This window comes from Erithacus rubecula (genome assembly GCF_903797595.1).
Source record: "Erithacus rubecula genome assembly, chromosome: 2".
Taxonomy (NCBI): Eukaryota; Metazoa; Chordata; class Aves; order Passeriformes; family Muscicapidae; genus Erithacus; species Erithacus rubecula.
The window spans coordinates 104,785,018-104,803,037 of NC_136685.1; the positions used below are offsets into that span (position 1 = coordinate 104,785,018).

At 41.5% G+C, this 18,020-nt stretch overlaps 1 protein-coding gene across 4 annotated transcripts in view; it reads right to left on the reverse strand.

Annotated features, from left to right (window-relative positions):
- The window catches only part of PLCB1 (phospholipase C beta 1), a 363,698-nt gene that overhangs the window by 55,219 nt on the left and 290,459 nt on the right, over positions 1 to 18,020 (reverse strand). For all 4 annotated transcript variants that reach the window (XM_079298548.1, XM_079298545.1, XM_079298546.1 and 1 more), the window contains exons 21-31: positions 17,812 to 17,911; positions 15,751 to 15,855; positions 15,148 to 15,257; positions 10,842 to 10,974; positions 10,274 to 10,327; positions 9,536 to 9,755; positions 6,264 to 6,444; positions 4,136 to 4,212; positions 3,956 to 4,045; positions 1,864 to 1,921; positions 806 to 892 (exon numbers count right to left, since the gene is read on the reverse strand). In XM_079298548.1, coding sequence (XP_079154674.1) covers positions 806 to 892; positions 1,864 to 1,921; positions 3,956 to 4,045; positions 4,136 to 4,212; positions 6,264 to 6,444; positions 9,536 to 9,755; positions 10,274 to 10,327; positions 10,842 to 10,974; positions 15,148 to 15,257; positions 15,751 to 15,855; positions 17,812 to 17,911 — 1,215 coding nt within the window. The remainder of the gene's footprint in view (positions 1 to 805; positions 893 to 1,863; positions 1,922 to 3,955; positions 4,046 to 4,135; positions 4,213 to 6,263; positions 6,445 to 9,535; positions 9,756 to 10,273; positions 10,328 to 10,841; positions 10,975 to 15,147; positions 15,258 to 15,750; positions 15,856 to 17,811; positions 17,912 to 18,020) is intronic.

Here is an 18,020-nt window from a genome sequence, read left to right on the forward strand (position 1 = left end):
ACATTGGGACTGTGGACACAGATAAGGAATGAGAACTGAAGCCAAGGACACACATTTGAGCAAGAGAAGAATAAATGAAAGCAGACATGACACAGTGGGCTGTGAAGAATTGCACTTGGATATGAATCCTGCTGAAAATAAATCTCCCTCCATGTGGAAGTCTGATTATACCTAGGTCTTCCTACAGGAAAATCAGGTCCAAGTGCAGGACTCTGAACCTTCTCCACTGAAGCTGGTGGCAAAAATGCCACCAGCTCCATATGGAGCAAAAGTGAGCCCCAAGGCTCAAGCATTAAAACATGCATTTCAAAATGTTACATGTAGATGCAGTGCATAAAATCAAAGAGAGGAAATCCAGCAAGCAATGTAGAATACAAAGCACTGTTATTGTAAAAGAGCTCATTGTTTCCCACAGAAATCCATCCTGATGGATGGGCAGCAGCACCTGGGGGTAGCATGCTAAGGAGATATCTCTTTTTCCTTCCAATGGGAACTGTGTTTTGCTTCTGTGCAGCTCAGGCACAGGGGAGGGAAGGGCACACTCTGCTGGCCACAGCACCTTTTACACTGACAGCTTTTGAACAGCCTGAGTGCTGAAAAATAACCCTCATGCCACACACCTGGACCTGAGGTGGTGCCACACCAGGCTGCTGCTTGGCTGCTCTCACCCTGAGTGCCAGTGAGGGTGCCTCTGATGCTGTCAGTGGATTCTCTCATGCTTAAACATCAGCCTACCTGCTGCAAGAGCTCTTTCTCTCCTGAAGGACAATTTTAGCAGTGTAACATATGTTCAAAAACTCTTTACCTTAGGCTTTTCATCCAGTATTTGCTGACGAATCTCCTTGTGTTTTTCTACAAGTTTCTCCTGCCTTTTACTCTGAGCATCTTCTAGCTGTCAGAAAAGAGCAGAGAACCATTTTTTCATGGATTGCACATCCTCACTCTTCTCCCACCTCCTCCCCAACAAACATTCCACCCATCAAAATTAAAACATCAAAATTATGAACAATTCCAATATAAAATTACACACCACTGCCCTGAGCATCTCTGAGTACAACTGTTCAAGAGTCAAGTGTGCATGTGAAATATCAGATTTCACATGTAAGATTCATGATCAGAAATGTCTAAAGGACTTGCTGCAGACTTCTAATGTCATTAAATTATAAATTTTGGGCTTCACTTAATAATGCACTCAGTCATAAAACCTACTTAATTTTCTAACTCTTTAGGTTGCTTTCTAAATCAAGGCTCTTCTAAGCAAAAATGGGCCAACTTCTGAACCTAACTATCCTTGAATTAAAAGTAAGAGGAGAATTCAATGGCTGCACACATTCCATAGTGATTTTACACCCAAAGCACTGCAGTGCATGATTTCAGCCCTGTGTGAACCACCTGTAGCTTCAGAAAAACTAACAACTGTAATGGAATTCTTTAATTTGTGTTTACAGAACTCACAGAATGCTTTTTACATTTCAGTAACTGTACAAATGCAATTATAGTTAAAATATACTCTGCAATTAAATGTTCATTGACTTTCCTCTGCAATCTTTGCATTTGTGAGACAGCAAACCCATTTAAAAAATGGGTGCATTTTCCATGAATACACACAGGATATTCAGAGATGAAATTGTATTAAGATCTCCCCTCCTCAGCACCATCCCCCAAATGCTGACTAACAATTAATGAGGAGCTGTCTGAAATCCCAGTTTTCCTTTAACTGGAATGTGAAGCAAGTCTACTACAAGTACAAGCAGGTGCAGAATCTCTATGCTGAAGCCTAGAATCTGCAGTTGAATATAATCTAAAAGATGAAAGGTGACATTTTATCCCCCCAGATGCAGCACAAGCCCTGGGCTGACATACCCTCTTTATGTACTGCACCACCTCCTGGATGTAGGACCGGATCATTTCCGTCTTCTCCCTGGGGGAAGCATTCCAGCAGTTATTGGAGACAGTAAGATCACACTGATGATTTGAACTCCCTGAAACTCTTTGCCTAATCAAGGCCATGCTGAAGGATCTGCCTATTTTTTTTTTCTGCACTCCCTGAACATGTCCCTGCACCAGGCTGCACCTTTATGTACAAAGGGCTCAGACTTCCCCATGACCTGCACAGCATCCCCCTGCTCTTCCCCAGCAGGCTTTTCCCCCAGGATAATGCTGTGTTTTCCAAGGGCTGGAGGTGCTCCCACAGTCCCCAGTGTCAGCCTGGGAGCTGCAGAGCCATGAGCAGAGGCACAGTGCCACGGTGTGGCAGAGGAGCAGACTGTGCCAGAGCAGGCACTGCTGCTGACACCCGGGGACAAAGCAGGAGCAGGGCAGGCACAGCCTGGCCCCTGCACTGACCAGAACTCAGGGGAAATGGAAATGTTTCAGGATAGTTACTCCAAATTCCGATTGCCTCACCCAGAACCAGTGAACTGTTTCTCAGCTGGCACTAAAACCAGGAGGATTTAGGCAAGTGCTGGCTGGCTGGGTGTAAAAATATTAACAACAATTAAAACAATGGATCATTATCTCTGTGCAATATTCCTTCCCAAACTTGTGCAAAAGCTTTAGATGAACTGCAGTGCAGCCACAGGGACTCAAAGGGGATTCACCAGAAGGTCTCACACCTCTGTGCCCTGCTCCCAGAGTGAGGACAAGCTGTGTCAGGGGAAAGCTGACTTTATCATGGAGTTCCCATCTCACCTCTCTCAAGGGCTCTTTGAAAAGCCTGACAGAGGAAAGCCCTTGGGGAAAATGGGAAAAAATGAAAGGGAAAGAGAAAATAACTGCTACTTGTCTGTCCCTGAGCCTTTCTCACTAGTGCCTCGTTTACCTCTCAGCAAATCATTTCCTACTGCAATTGATTTTTACTGCTGCATTTCCATAACAGCCAACTGCTTCTTTCGAATATGAATTCCATGCCCTCTGAACAGCTCTAACTACATTAACCATTTCTCCCTCTTTTTCATAATACATTATTTTCATATTTTTTAATAGGATATTTACTGAAAATGTTAATGGGTTGATTCTTAAACTACCTGAAACAGTTCACTGTGTGTGTCTGATTTCCTTTCAGTGTTATTAAATACATATTCTCTCTTGAGAGGCTCCAAAACCTGTGTAAACCCTTTTACCTGCAGAAAACCAAACAGTTGTGCCTTTGTTACATGGTAAAACTCAAACAATAGAAGGTTTCTTTTTTTGTTTTGTTTGTTCCTCTTGTATTTTTAACTGCCCTAAAGTAAAGACTGGTAACAAGAATAGCAGTGCAAGATGAAAATGCCCCATTTTCTTTTTGAGCTGCTTGCCAAAACAAATGAAGGAAGACAAACAAACCTGGATAGTGTGCCCTTGGGAAGAACACAACTTGCACAACTGCAGTTTGTGCTGTCTGGGGGTGCATAAATGGAATTAGTATTGCTGTGCCTGCACAGGGACACTGTACCCTCAGCTCAGCTCTCCCCTCTCTCCCCCCAAAGTGTCACTGTCACTGGTGGAGGATCATTAGCAGTGTCTGAGGGGAGTTCATCCCAAAAGCAGAGTAAACCTCACAGTATGGTGCTGCCATTTCTTCAGGAGAGCAGCTTTAATGGAGTTAAAAGAAAAGACAGCTCACAAATAGAAACCCAAGTTCAGATGAAATGCAACCCTGCAGGAACAGGAGCATTAAGGTTTTTATGTACTCAGAGGAACAGTGCCTGGATGAACAGCATTTTGGGGAACTGCTCCAGAAAATGCTCCCAGGAACAAACCCACTCCACACAGCAGCACCTCTGCTCCTGGCCCAGGCTCTCCCTGCTCACAGAACAGGAGATTGGATTAGCCCCAGGAAATGAAATTATTATCAGGGAAAGGACTCTGGTGAGGTCTGACTAAAGGCTGCCTTGGATTTAGGATCAAGACCTTCCTTTGATTTACCAGCTGTGAAAAATCTTGTATAAGGATATGGATCTAGGGATCTACTTACTCTTCCATTTGATTTTTATCCTTGGACTTTGCTTCTGTGATCTTCTCCTGCCTCTTCTTGTCCATTTTTTTCTTCAGTTCTTTCTTTTCTCTAAAGTGTGAAATACAAAGGAAAGTTCAAAAAGTATTTAAACAAATCCCACAGGGAGCAGCAATCAATGATAAAGGGAACAGCACTTACTTTTCACATGTTTCTTTCAGTTTCTTTAGCTGGTTATTCTGACACTCCTCTGCTACATCTGTGAGCTTCTGAATTAGCTAGAAAAAAAAATCCCAAGCAATAAAAATATGTATTTTCAGCTAAACATCATAGAGGCAGTTTAATTTCCTCAAAAGTCTGCAGCAGACATGAAAGTGTTATGCAACTCCCAGATTAATTACCAACAATCAAAAGCTTGTAAACATTATTATCAGTGTAAACACATTATTACCTTGTGGAGTTCAGCCAGAATGGTGCATATCCAACTCACAGAGAGTGCTATTTCTCTGTACATCAAGGGGATACAGTTTCAAAATATTAAATGTAAAACCAAAATTTATTTCAGGTATTTTACCTTTGCTAGGAATGAAAATGCCTGTGAAAAATCATAAGGGGTCACAAATTGGAATTACACAATGCTAATTGCCAACTGAGTTTCTGTGTCACTGCATACCCAGGTTTTCCTGTGGAGGCTGAAAATGTTCCTCTTGTAATGAGGATTATTACAAAGAACGGTTGGGATTTGGGGGTGGTCAGGGGATATTGAAATTCAGGGGTGACATCTATGAAAGCCAAGCACAGAGAAGCACAACCTACATTTTGGTCTCAGAATGAAAAAGCTCTGAGTCACTGGTTTGAAATCTGCTGTGGGTTCAATCCCCTTTGTGCCCAAAGCAGTAAGAAAAGCCATGCCTGTGGTGGGGATACTGACAGGGGAGAATTCATGGGCAGGGTTCCTGTGCCAGCCCAATGAACAGTGAGTAAAGTGGGAAATGGGACCCATTTGGTTTGATCACCCTTCTAGGTTAAGTCTGATTTTGTAAAACCACCCTCTAGGGGGATGAAATAGGTATCCATAACAAGGCATAGCTTGTCTGATCCAACTTTTCATTCCTTAGATAAAAGTAGAAAGGTGCCAACAATAGGCTCCTCTCTAAAGGAAAGCCATCAGAAAGAATTCTCAGCTGAAAGGCAAATTCTAATTGGAATGTAACTCCTGCATAGCTCAGAGGGAAAACTGCCCAAAATTCTGTGCTAAAAATGAATTTACTGTGCCACCACCTACCAGGATAATGCCAAAAATGTAACTTTGCTTTGAGAAATGCCATTTCCCATTTTGGAATGAGAAACAAGTTACCTCATGAGATAAACCAAATTACATGGGTCTAAAATGGTTCTATTTTTATAAAAATTCAAATCTCTGAGATGCAGTCACCAGCTGTTACTGGGATGGGGACTGTCCCCCTGTGGTGCAGGTAACTGTGTCCATATACCCACCCTGCAGCAGCTGTGACTCACACAGGGATGGGGATAAACACAGCTCTGTGCTGTGATCCATGGAAATCAGTCTGTGCAGGGGCCTTGCTGAGCAATATCCACACACAAATCACTCCTCTGACCTGCTCTTTTTGGCTGGCAGAGCAGAGGAGACAAATCACCCAACAGGAGTGAGGCAAAACATCAGGTATTAGAAAAAAATTGCAAGAGGGGCTTGTCTGGAGTTGAGAAACAGCTTGCACTCCCATAACACCCTTTAAAAATGTTCATTTCTGCCTACAAATGTCCATTAGCATCAGCTTCCATCTGCCCAAGCTCCTCTAGTTCAGCTCAGAGAGCCTATGATCCTGCTGTAGTTGTCAGCCAAACTCCAGCTGTAAAAACAAAGCTGATTTGGACCAATGAATGCAAAATATTTTTTCACCATATACAGACTATGTCCTGCATCCCCTTAAAGTGTTCATCTGTCACAGGAACACACTTTGGCACAACCCTCTGTCCTGGGGAATTTCTGAATTAATTTTCATGGTGCTTCAATTTATTTTCTGGCTAATTCTGTCTCCTTGTGTGTTGCAGGTTTGAAAAAGTGGCACAACAAAAGAGGAGCATAATCCAAAAGCTGCAGTAAAACCAGAGTTATGTAACCAGAGGTAGCAATAATCCTGTTGCCTTTGTGCCTTCCAGGCTGTTGGACACAACAGCCCCTTGAAGCTGCAGCAGGACACAGCAAGTGAAGCTCCTGAAGGGACTCCAAGCAGGAGGAAGCCCCAGCTAATGGGAATTTGTCCTGGTGCCATCACTGCTCACCCTGAGCTCGACACCACAGACCTACCAGCTTGATGTGCTCCCGTTTCTGGTACTTCTCACTGTAATACTGCTCCTGCCTGAGGTTCAGCAGCTGCTGCTGCTGCTTCTCCTTCAGCTCCACCAGCTTTTGGGTCATCTCAGAATCCAGTGCAGCCAGTTCCTGCTCAATGGTGGAAGAGCTGTGGTCAGGGCTGCTCGTCTCAGACCTGCAAGGACACAGCACATCCCAAAGGGTCATCAAGCTTTGCCTTGATTTATTTAAACTTGCCTTTTAAAGTCAGATACTTATAAGCAGTCCATTAATAAGTTCTTCAGCACCACACACAGAGCAAGAAGACTGGTGATTTTAGCCCTAGTAAGTTCAATAATTTAATTAAATAGAAGTTATTAATGATTTATTAATGGGATGGCTAGTGCTTTTAAACCTCATCTCACTGACCCACCAGGGTGGTGCCACCCAGACTTAGGCACGAGTGAGCTGTAAACACAACTGCCACGACTTCCCATGAACAGATGCTCATGGAACTTGTTTATCCACTTCCAGACATAATTTGAACTTCAAAGCTGCAGAGCCTTCAGCAGAAAGGGTGAATGCTGAATATTTTGGAAACCAAGTCATCCCTGCAAGCATTCAGCAATAAATTTAAAACCTTAACATTACATCTGCATTTACCACATGGTTCACATGTAGGAACATCCCTTTATTTGGTGTTTTCTCCCCCCTTCAGGAAATGCCATGCATAGCACCCACAGGAGAGTGGTCCATGGGCTGCTCACTTCAGAAGGAAAGTTCACACCCGTGGGAGCAAACCTCAGACAGGCAACCCTCAGGAGCAAGGGAAAAACACAATAAGGAAACTAAAACAGAAACAGTTTGGGTCTGTTCTTCTCAAGACAGAAGGAATGATAGATGTAACTGTGAAAGAAGATAACACTAAACCACCCAAGAGAAAAATAAGCAGCAAACCCAGTATCACTTTCAGGCCAGCTCTAAACCAAACCCAAGGAAAAAACATTAAAAAAATAGGATTATGCAGTGTCCCTGCTCTGCTGCTGTATTTACTGCCATGCTCAGGTGCTAAATCAGTTGCCTGGGAAACGTCAGAACAGCGCAGGAGATGGACAAAACAACAAAACCTTGAACAGAGAGGGCTGACACAGGGAGAAAAATGAGTTTGCTCCTCAGAAATACACTGAGATTACAATGCAGAGAACTGGCTCTGCCTCTCTTCTCTCTCCCAGGTTCAAGTGTGCAGCTGCTGTCACTTAGAGTTACTTCTCCTGAAATAATGTGATCCTGCTTTCATCCGTCCGAGGACACGAATCCCAAGGTAGCCTCCTTTTATTTCTTGTATTTTTATTGTATTTGAATATTCTGCTAAGAGGTTAAGTGGTGTCAATGTGATGGGTGAGGGGAATTTAAACATTACAGAGCCAGAAGACAGCATTAATTAATATCACAGTCAGCATATGATGCCATTACACAACACATATTTTAAAGCTGACATTTCTCTTGTATTTCTGGAAAAATGAAATCAGGCCTATTTCTAAACACTGGCTAAAATACTGACTGTTTTTTATGGGACATATCATTAAAGAAACTTCAGAGCAACACCAAAAAAAACCACTTGTGCATGTGTATAAATAAATATTTCAAACTTCCTGTAGACAATGGCTTTACTTAATCTTGGCTCAATTTTAGACAAGGGCAAAAGGCAGAGCTTGCTCTTGACCAGAGACAACACATTTTTATGGACATCTGAAAGAGGGAATCCTGTGAAGTAGGGATTTATTTAACTTTGCAGTTATAGGCAAATAGTTTCAGCAATAATTTAAAATTATAAAAAACCCCTTTCTCCTTGGGATGCATTTCTCTATTAGAAGTCTGCTGCTTGAAATAATATATACTTGCAAGCTTGAAAATCCCTGAAAACATATTCATGCTTTTTTTAAAATTTAACCTCCAAACTTGTCTGTATCTGCACATAAAACTTCACATCTCTGACACCACTGTGGCTGCTCCACGTAGCAGACTGCAGGATTTTACTGCCTGACATCATCAGTGATCTGCAGTCAGATCACAACACAGTAAAAAAACTCAAATTCTTTTTTGCTCAAAAACAAATGAGTCATTTTATTTATTCAGCTTGATTTTCTCCTTAAATGTGGATAGGAGGAAAGACAGAAATCTGCTGTTGTTTTGCCTGCCAGTGTCACACACTTCGGTGATGGAAAACACTGCAGATAAAATATCCCTGTGCTTGCAGTTGACAGCCAGTCATTAAAGGGAGTTTGTTAAACTCAAGTAGAGAACCTGGAAGCCTGAAAATTGGCAACAGTGAAGGCCAGCAGAACACAGATATATTGTGAGTGTCAAGCTCTTATTAAGCCCAATGACATTCTGTTGTCAGGAAAGCAGAAATTAATAAGCTCCTGCCCAGGGACAAGTTATGGCCTGAGTCCCAGTCACTTATATTTAGAGGTACTATCAACAAGGTTGGCAGCCAAAGCATGCTTGCAGCTTTTTCCTCAGATCATCTCCTACCAAAAAGTGATTTTTTAAAAAAGTTCATTTAATATCATCACATTAAAGAACTGCAGGTACATCGATTTCATGTAAAAGTTAAGAGGACTTTTCTGCTTATTTAGCTACTTTAAAAAATAAATGATGTTAAGATAAAAAGGATGCCCCAATGGGAGAAATAAAAGTTCAGTTGCAAGAGTATCTGACACTGATTGGCTGTATGCGTGTGTATGCTTTTCCAGGAGTTATGAATTGATCTTTAATAACATACAATTCCCTACCATAAGAAAAAGGCAATAACTGTGAAAAGATAAGTAAGAATTCATTGCAGCCTTTGCATTTCAAACTGATAAAAACACATAATTAATAAATAAAGAATATTAAAATTGTATCAGGACAGAGAAGCAGACAGTCTGGTGCACAGCTTGGAAAGAGAAATCACAGGAGGGGTGTTCATGCAGAGGCAAAGCCAGGCAGTCATTCAGACAATCCCAAGTGTTTTGGATCAATCATGATTTAAACAGCAGTCAGATGTTTATAATCTCCAGGTGCTTCTTTCCCCTAATTCTACATTTGATGCCTTCTACTGTGACCTGAGTTTTTCCAAGGCTCTAACTCAGAGCCATCACTCTCACCTCCCCCATTAACCGGGAATCTGCTGCTTTTCATTTTTTCTGTGCTCTGCCACCTCCATATGATTTCTCTGCTGTAAAAGAAGGGCTGAGTGAAGCTCTGTGGCAGCACAGTGGTGAGGCAGGCTGTGTCTCACCCACCTTTTCTTGCTGTCCCTTTTGGCAGTTTTCTCTAGCACTGCTCTCCGCCGCAGGTAGTCGTTCTGGATCTCGTTGTACTTTGCCGTGTGCTCTTTGATAAGATCCGTGGTTTTCTTGTGGTGCCTCTTCACCAGGTCCTTCATTTCCTTGTAGTGCTTCTTCTGGAGTTTAACAAAGGACTTCTGTTGTTTTAGCTCCTCAATGGTCTGTGCTTCCACTTCTGCAATGATAATAACAAAAGCCACTTCAGTTTTTCAGCAGTGTAGGATTTCAGGCAGAGGAGCCAGGGATTGCCTTGAGCAGGAATGAAACAAAACCTGCTTGTTTATTGTGGGTAAAGGAAATATGGCATGAACTGAGCAGTTTTACCTGAAATCAGCTAACTGCCTTGAAAGCACTGGGATATAATGGTTCCACTGCTACTCACTATATCAAGAACAAATTTAGCTTCTGTTCTCACAATAATGCTGCTCTTTTTTCTGCACTAGATGTAACTTGGTACTTGTGAAGCTACAATCATTTCTAAAAATTCCCTGTTGGCACCTCATCTCATGAAATGTGCAAACATTGTTTACTTCAAACCTGAGGAAGAACATTTGGCATGTATGTATTCTAGCAGTCACTGCAATCCTAATCACTGGGAGAAATGCCTAAGCCAGGTAGCCTATTTAATAAAAAAACTATTTTTCTTGACTAGAAATATTATAATTTATGCAGTGTGACCTGCGTATTTATTACCTGTGAGGACACTCTGGATAAGATCTTCTGTCTTTGCAGGTGCTTTCACAGAACCTAGAGGTAAAAGAGATGTTTAATTCTAATTCTCTTAAAACAACAGCCATGACTGTGCTGCTTAACTGAGTCCTAAAACATGGCAGGTGACACAGGACACATCCTGACATGAGTAGTTATTAATCTTTGGAGAAAATACATCTTTTGAGCAGGAGAGGAGCAACATCAAAATATCAACCCTCTGGACCAACACAGAAAGGTGACCCTCCAAAAACCCACCTGAGCTGTGTTGTTTCACTGATAAGGAGAACTGAACAACAAAAAAACCCCAGCACATTTTCTTGCATGTAATGAATTTCAGTTTCACCACTAATGCAACTGTTAAATAGAAGATATTTGCATACTTGAGGCAGAGAAAAGTGGTGGGAAAATTTCTACGTATTTCAGACAAACAAAACAAACACACACAACTTCCCACCTTTGTTCTTTAAACACAAAGCACTTGAAAAATTAGTATCTAAACTGATTTACTTTTATTTTTCTTTTCCCTTGTTTTGTTGTTTGGTTTTTTTACCTGGTGCTGGCTGGCTGTGGACAACCTGAGTTGCTGGTTTCGGTGTGAGGGAGGCAGTGAAATTCACCCCATTTTCTGCTGGTGTTGGCCTGGGTTCATTGTTAGCTTCAGATGGTGCATCCCCGTGGTCAATCTGAAATCACATGATAATTCACATTATTTTTCCCCATTAACAGACTAAATCTATTTGCAGGTCCAGTTCAGCCTGGTTTTTAAATGTAAAATTCTGCAAATGTTGTATCTAAAAATCAATCTCAAATAAAACAACGGAAAAAGACATCCTTAAGAGCTGTGGTAACCCAGGTGGCTCATTTGTGCAGGGTAAATTTCAGGAAGAAATGGAGCATGTATTATTCAGAAAAAAGTATTTTAAGCAGATATAACTCATCAGGGACATTTTTCAGTACAATATATATTAGCTGCACCAGATGTGAAGGCTGTATTTCAGTGAAGAGCCATAAAATCTTTCTAGAAATACCATAGGTGCTGGCAGGAGAATGCTGCTCAAATCCCTGCTGTGAACAAAATGTGTATACAAGATTACTTTTAAATTTCATAGATACACACAGCACTACCATTATTCACCATTCTCCCAGAACAGGAACATCCTTCTGACTCCCAAGATCTTACATTCTTGCAACAACACTCCAAGGGTAATATGCAAACAGTACCTCCATTCTGTTGCTTGAACACATCTGTGGTATCCAAATATTTAAGCATTTTCCACAATCTTTTCCTTCTCTCCAGTCAATTAAAGGCTCAGGCTTGCAGTGTGCACTGTACTACACACTGAGCATCTGAAATTGTCCCTGTGACCGTCAGGTTTTCAGCAGGCTCCCAGCACTCAGCAAACAGAAGGTCATTCAAAGCAATTTTTATTTTGAAATGGCCAGGCCCTGCTTCCTGCTGTCCCTGCAAGGGGCTGGTTGCCATGGTGTCTCAGGGAAGTTTTGGATTTGTTCCTTCAGCTGCTTGCATCTCCCTCTTTGATGGTAATCACATTACATGAAGAGGCAGGATACCACAGTTGTTTTTTTTTTTTGCCCTGTGATTACTCCACACTTGCAAAATATCAGCCTGTGCTGCATCAACAGAGGCAAAATGGATTTTGATCCAACTGTTTTGTGCTGCTCCTGCTGCTGGTTTCCTTCAGCCTGGCCCTGACACTACACTGCATATTGCAAAACAATTCCTGTCTCAACAGCCTATTCCTACCAGAATTACAGGAGAAAGATACTGCAGGCAAAAACATGATGCAATTTAAAACCATTGCAAACAACCTTATTTATATCAAGCAGGAACGACTGCAATAAAATATGGGAAAACCTCATTTAGCCAACATTTATAACAGAGGAACCACGTGACAGGAAAAAGCTGTAGCTGTGACAAACACACAAAGATGTGGTTATCCTCACAGTTCTCCTCAGCCTGCAGTTCATTACTTTAATAAAAGCAATGTTTGCTACACAGATCATCAACATTTAATGCAAATAAATCCAGAATTCCAAAATTCTGGCAGCTCTCATTGCATGGGAAGTGGGTATTATCTTCTTTTGAAACTTGGTTTTTATGTGCTGTGAAATGCTGCATCACAGCTTGTTGGGGAACTATTAATATAACCTGCCAGTTTGGGACAAAAAACATCTGTTTTCAGAAACTGAAGCAGAAATTTGAATTCACAAAGTGAATAAGGAATAATTTTCACTACACCTAGCAATCTAATCACATTAAAAAGCACTTTCTCTTCCCATAATTCATCACACTATGCTAAAAGAATGCTAAAATAAACATGATTTTTCCTTTAAAAGAACAGGATTATTCCTTTGAGGCTGGTTTTAAAACATGATGCAATCCAGTCTTCTAATTTACAGTTTTAATATTCACATAAACTGGTTTCTATTACACATTGCCATGTTTTTTGCAATACAGTGCATTTACTAAATAGAGAGATCCATACCCATAGAGAAATCAGTATGACAGAGAAAAGGAGTTACTTCAGGCTGGATTAGTTCTTACCAAGGAATTCTCTGCAAATTCCCTTGCCTTGGATTGCTTTTCCCAAGGTAGTAACTCCTGTTGTATTTATGATGGGAACTTTGTAAATAAATCCAGAAAAGATGCTGGAACCTCAGTCAGTTTTTCAGCATTCTTTGTTTATGTGATTACACTGACCATTAACAGACAAGGTAATGTGAAGCCTGAAGAAAGGCTGATTTATATGTTTAAAACAATTCACTGTTGGGTAGCTTATTTCACTGTTCTGTGAGAAACCTGAGGAACTTCCTGCAGAGGTTGAGTTTAAATTTCTACAGCAAGGAAAGCAAAGCAAAAACCTCCCAGTTTTCCTCAGAGCTGCTCAGATCAAAAATGTGTGTGAGGGGAAGGAAAGATGTTTGGGGAGTGGAATCTGTGCTGGGAATCTTGCTGGAATGGAATCTTGCTGTGCAAGCTCAGCTTTGCACACAATCATTTATAGTGTGGAAGCTGGAAACTGGGCATTAGAAATGTGAATCCAGGTGTAATCAGGTGTTCATTTCTGCCAAGCGCACTTGGGTTTGTCCAGCTGTGTTGAATGTACTTGCAATCATTAATGGGTGTGATTGCTGTGGGCCAATAAAAGTGAAGAAAACAGGCAGATGAAGAAAATGTTATCATCACAAAACATGGTCAGGGAATTCAAGATTTCCTAGTACAGACCAAAATACCTTACCAAAAAGTGCTTTTAAAATAGGAGGAAGGTAGCAGTGAATTCAGATTGACACTGACAGTGCCAGTTTTGTTCCTGTTCCTTGGTGCTGTAGCTAACTCAACCATTACACATTTTTAGCAAACAGACCATAATCACTAGAGTTTTCTTTTAAAAAATATTTCTGTGCTTCTCCAAAACAACCTCCTTTATCCTATGAGCTTCCAAGCTCCTTGACAGTCATCTCTCCTTTTTCCATTTGCTGCAGAAGACACTCTTTGACAAGAATTTTTCTAACTAACAAATAAGCTGTATATACCAGGAAAATCTGTAGTTTTTCAAAAGTAAAAATGACCTCTAAGGTATTTAAAGGATTATGTTAAAAAAAGGCTTTTCTATTAATATAGAATCTCATGTGTAGCGTGTCCTAGATAAATGTCTAAGATACTATTGAGCATTTCACAGTGCCCTCATTCAGCAGAACTTGTGACACTGCACAAAGAGTAAATTGTTGGCTACTGAATTGTAATGACTTTCACTCATCTGGTCTGCTTTGGGAATGTATTCTTGGTTACAAAATCTAGTTCAGCAAGGCTTTGCACATCAGAGAATTGCAGAAGGTAGGCATCAGAGCAGAGGGCAGTTTAGGATTAAAAAGCATTTCTCTGTCTTTGCTAGAGACTGCTAAGAGCCTTTTGATCACTTGGTGTGCACAACACCTGCCACAGCCACCTCTGACAGACAAAGGGGATATTCTCAAACACTGCTAGAAGCCCCAGTGCCAGTGTCTGGAACAGAGAGATGAATGTTTGAACATGCAGAGTCTGTCAGACACTACAGCTGAACTCTCAATTATACTCAGAACAGCATCTGTGCATTTGGGTGCATAACACCTTCAATTATACAGAAAAAGGGTTCACAGGTTAGTCTGCAGGTAACCATATGTATCCAGATACCTAACAGCTAAAATTGTGGCTTGCATAGCTTTCAGCTGAGCTACAATAGGCCTGACTATTTATTTACTCCATGGTCTCCTTCCTCTTCATTTCTCTTTCTAACATCTATGGAGGGTTGGATCAGCTGAACTCCAGAGGCCCCTTCCCACCAAATTCTTGTGTCTCTTTAGGACATGTTAGCTCACAGAGAACCTATACAGACATCATAATCTGAGATACACAAATGTTTCTCAACAGAGTGACCTCTCCAGAGACAGCCTGCAATTTGTAGTATTTTCAGGAAAAACTCCTGACACAGAGTTGTTTGTTTTGTTTTTGCAAGGAGAACCAGCAGCACACTGGAAAACAAGGATCATTGCCTCACAAAGATTTCAGTTGCTCCAGAGCAAAGTTGCACAGCACACAAACACAGTTTTAAATTTCTTTCACCTCTGAACAACAACCTGCTCAGTGCACACCATGCTGCTTTCAGTGAAACCACACCCTCAGTGCAATGGTGCTGGGGTATCCTGTGCCCCAGCATCCTTCAGGGTGAGATGTTTACAGGGGTCCATGTAATCAACACATACAATTCCCAGGGGTTTTCAGTATTTGTCTTTCTAAGCAAAGTAGGTGCTTTTAAACACTATAGCATGACTTCCAGGGGCTCAGAAATCTCCCTTACCTCTTTCTTGACCTCTTCCTCATCTTCCAGAGTCAGTGCAGCCAGCTGCTTAGCTCTCTGCTCCATCAAGTTTACATATCTGATTGGATTGGATAAGGCCTCAATCACATCTAGGAATAAGGCAAATACTTCAGTTTCAAATCCCTGATACTATGGCTTCTCCACTCAAGTTTTAAACAAGAGGCAGAACAGTGTTTTTCCCTGCAGATGGTCTTTCACTGCATGGCATTTAAACCTACCCCTGTTTAGAGCCAATGCCCAAACCCAGTTCTCTCCCTCGAGCATGGCCCTTTGCCTAGGAAACAATTACATCCTCGTGTGTCCTACATGCAAAGTTTCATTTCCACTGGCAAGTGCCTGGGGTATTTCCTCCTTTGGAGTCTGCTGAAAATGAGAGTTGGCCCTAATCCTAAGCCTCAGGCAAAGTGCTGTAAATCAGGCCATCTCCTAGGAGTGAGGAGACACAGTGATCCACCAGATGCAGACCTTTGCTCACAGGACTGTTATCCCAGCCTGGCAAGTCATCCATACCCCGTGCATTTTGTGTTTCAATTAACCTTCCAATTGCCCAGCAGGAAAATTACCTGCATGATACAGAGTTACCTGCATAAGTGTCAGGTACATAGTCTTTGACCTCGATGTACACAAAGAGAGCTGGCAGTGTCAAAGGCTGGTTCCTCTCATTCCTTAAGCAGATGTAGTGATAGCCTGCAAAGTAAGGAACAACCAGTTCACAGCGTAAACCCTTCTACAGGCATTTCCAATCCATCTCTCTTGTTATTTGTAGTGTGGCATCAACTGAGCAAGCAGCTCCAGGGACTTCTGGGAGGGAAAGGTTTACCTGAAAGGTTTTAGGGATAAGTGTACAGATTGCTGGAAAGGCATATGGCACTGCAGTTTAAAATTATATTTTCTGTTCATTCTTACATATGTGACTGATGCTAAAAATGGTAATTTATTTAAACTTTTTCATGCATTCTGTTATAGTTTCTATGTCTCGGTGTTTTTAGTTTAGTACATCTCATTTAATTTTCAAAATTGATCCTGATAGTACTCAGCAATCTGAACAGCCAAAGTAAACTCAAATGTAACAGCCTATCCACACCCACCTAATTTAAAAAATACACAATGTGGCATGATGGCCACAGTGTGTTTGTGTGTATAAATCCTACTGTGTGACCATCCTCAGGAGTACATCTGTAAAAAGAGAAAATCCAGACTGTTTTGAAAGCTGGCTGTCCAACCTGTGACTGATCACCTTGTGGCACTGAGTGCCATGTCCAGTTTGGGAGCCACACATGTGAGAAGTGTCAGGATCCAATCAGGAGCAGGATGCATTTATCTGGGGGAATCCTCACCTGGCTGATGTAAACAACTCTCTCTCCAAGTAATGGCTGAATCCTTGCTTTGGGAATAGTGACAAGTCTGTGCATTTATGTGACAGCATGGTAAAATCTTTCAATAGCATCTCAGAAAAGACAGAAATTAATTATTACAAAGGGTTCTCAGTCCTCTCAATCTCCAGCAAGTTTTCAGCATGGACACAAAGCCAGACCAACAGGCTGTTCTCCATCACTTGCTGTAAACTGATGTTTGCTGGAGCCAAAAGGACAGAGAATGGGCCTGTGGGGAACAGCTCTGGTAGGATTTCACTTACCAGAAGGGGGAAATCCTTTCCACACCCTTTCTCCTCTCCACTCACCCATCCACCTTCCTCTGGCACTCAGTGAGACAGCTACATCCATTAAGCCAGCAGAAAATGCAGCTGGCATAAAAAAGGTGTTTGCTGGATTGATAAACTAAGTTTCTTGTGAGAAAGGTGTGGAGATTATTCCTCAGGAATAATTTGGCCAACTGTCAGATATGGGGACATGGGAGTTTTGTGCTGGATAAGGCACAGGGTAGGTACAGTTATTCTTCCTTTTCCAGTGAGTAAAGCTGGGAGCACTTTCATGGCCCATATGCTTGCCCTAATTCAGTTTCCTCCCCTCTCAGGAAAATCTGGCACTGAATTTGAACACTTCCCTTGCTCATAATGCCAATGTCACTGCATCTTTCTGAAACAGGATCTCTAACAAGTCTCTGGCCTGGAGTTGTCACACAAGGTAATTTTCATTTGAGTGGCCACTAATTATAGTGGAAATAATGTGATTTAGAAGAGGCCAATAATTATATTTTTCTTTTAATTTTCAGCAATGAGGATGAAAGTAATTTTGGATTGATTTAAAGGTATTACAGAGATATAACAGCTGGCATATAGGTCAGTCTTCCATGTGTGCAGAAATTACATTGAGAGGAGAAGGTTTTGCCTTCATTCCCATCCCATTCTCACAATGACGACATCAGAATTGACTGTTGCTCTCCTTCCTCTTAAAAATGTGCAATTTCACTTTTTAGCATAAACATGTGAGCATGAAGTTGGTGTACTGGAGATAAGGAAGTGCCAACTATGCCCTCCAATGCTTTAATTCCATTGGCTTGGATGGTTAAAAATTTAAATTTCTGATGAAATGTGGCATTTTTCTTTTTCAAACCTGAGACATCATTCAAGTCCTCAGTTGCTCTGAGGCTGCAGAGTGGCTGCTGATATAGAAGAGTTGAGCTTCTGCCTTGTTGTCTCTTTTCACCACACAATGTCTGTCTGGAGGGGGAAAAAGGTTTTACCTGGTCGAATTGCTGAGACTGGCAATATCCGATGGCCAATGAATTTCCCTCCTTCTTCATACACTGCTAGCCTTAAACAGGCCAGGGAAGGCAAAACCACCTGCAAGGCAATGTTGTTGCACTATTATTAACTTTCAGCTCTGAATGAAGCAGCTCCTTCCATAGGCTGCACAGAACACATGCTAAATTTTATCTAGTCACTGAAGAAA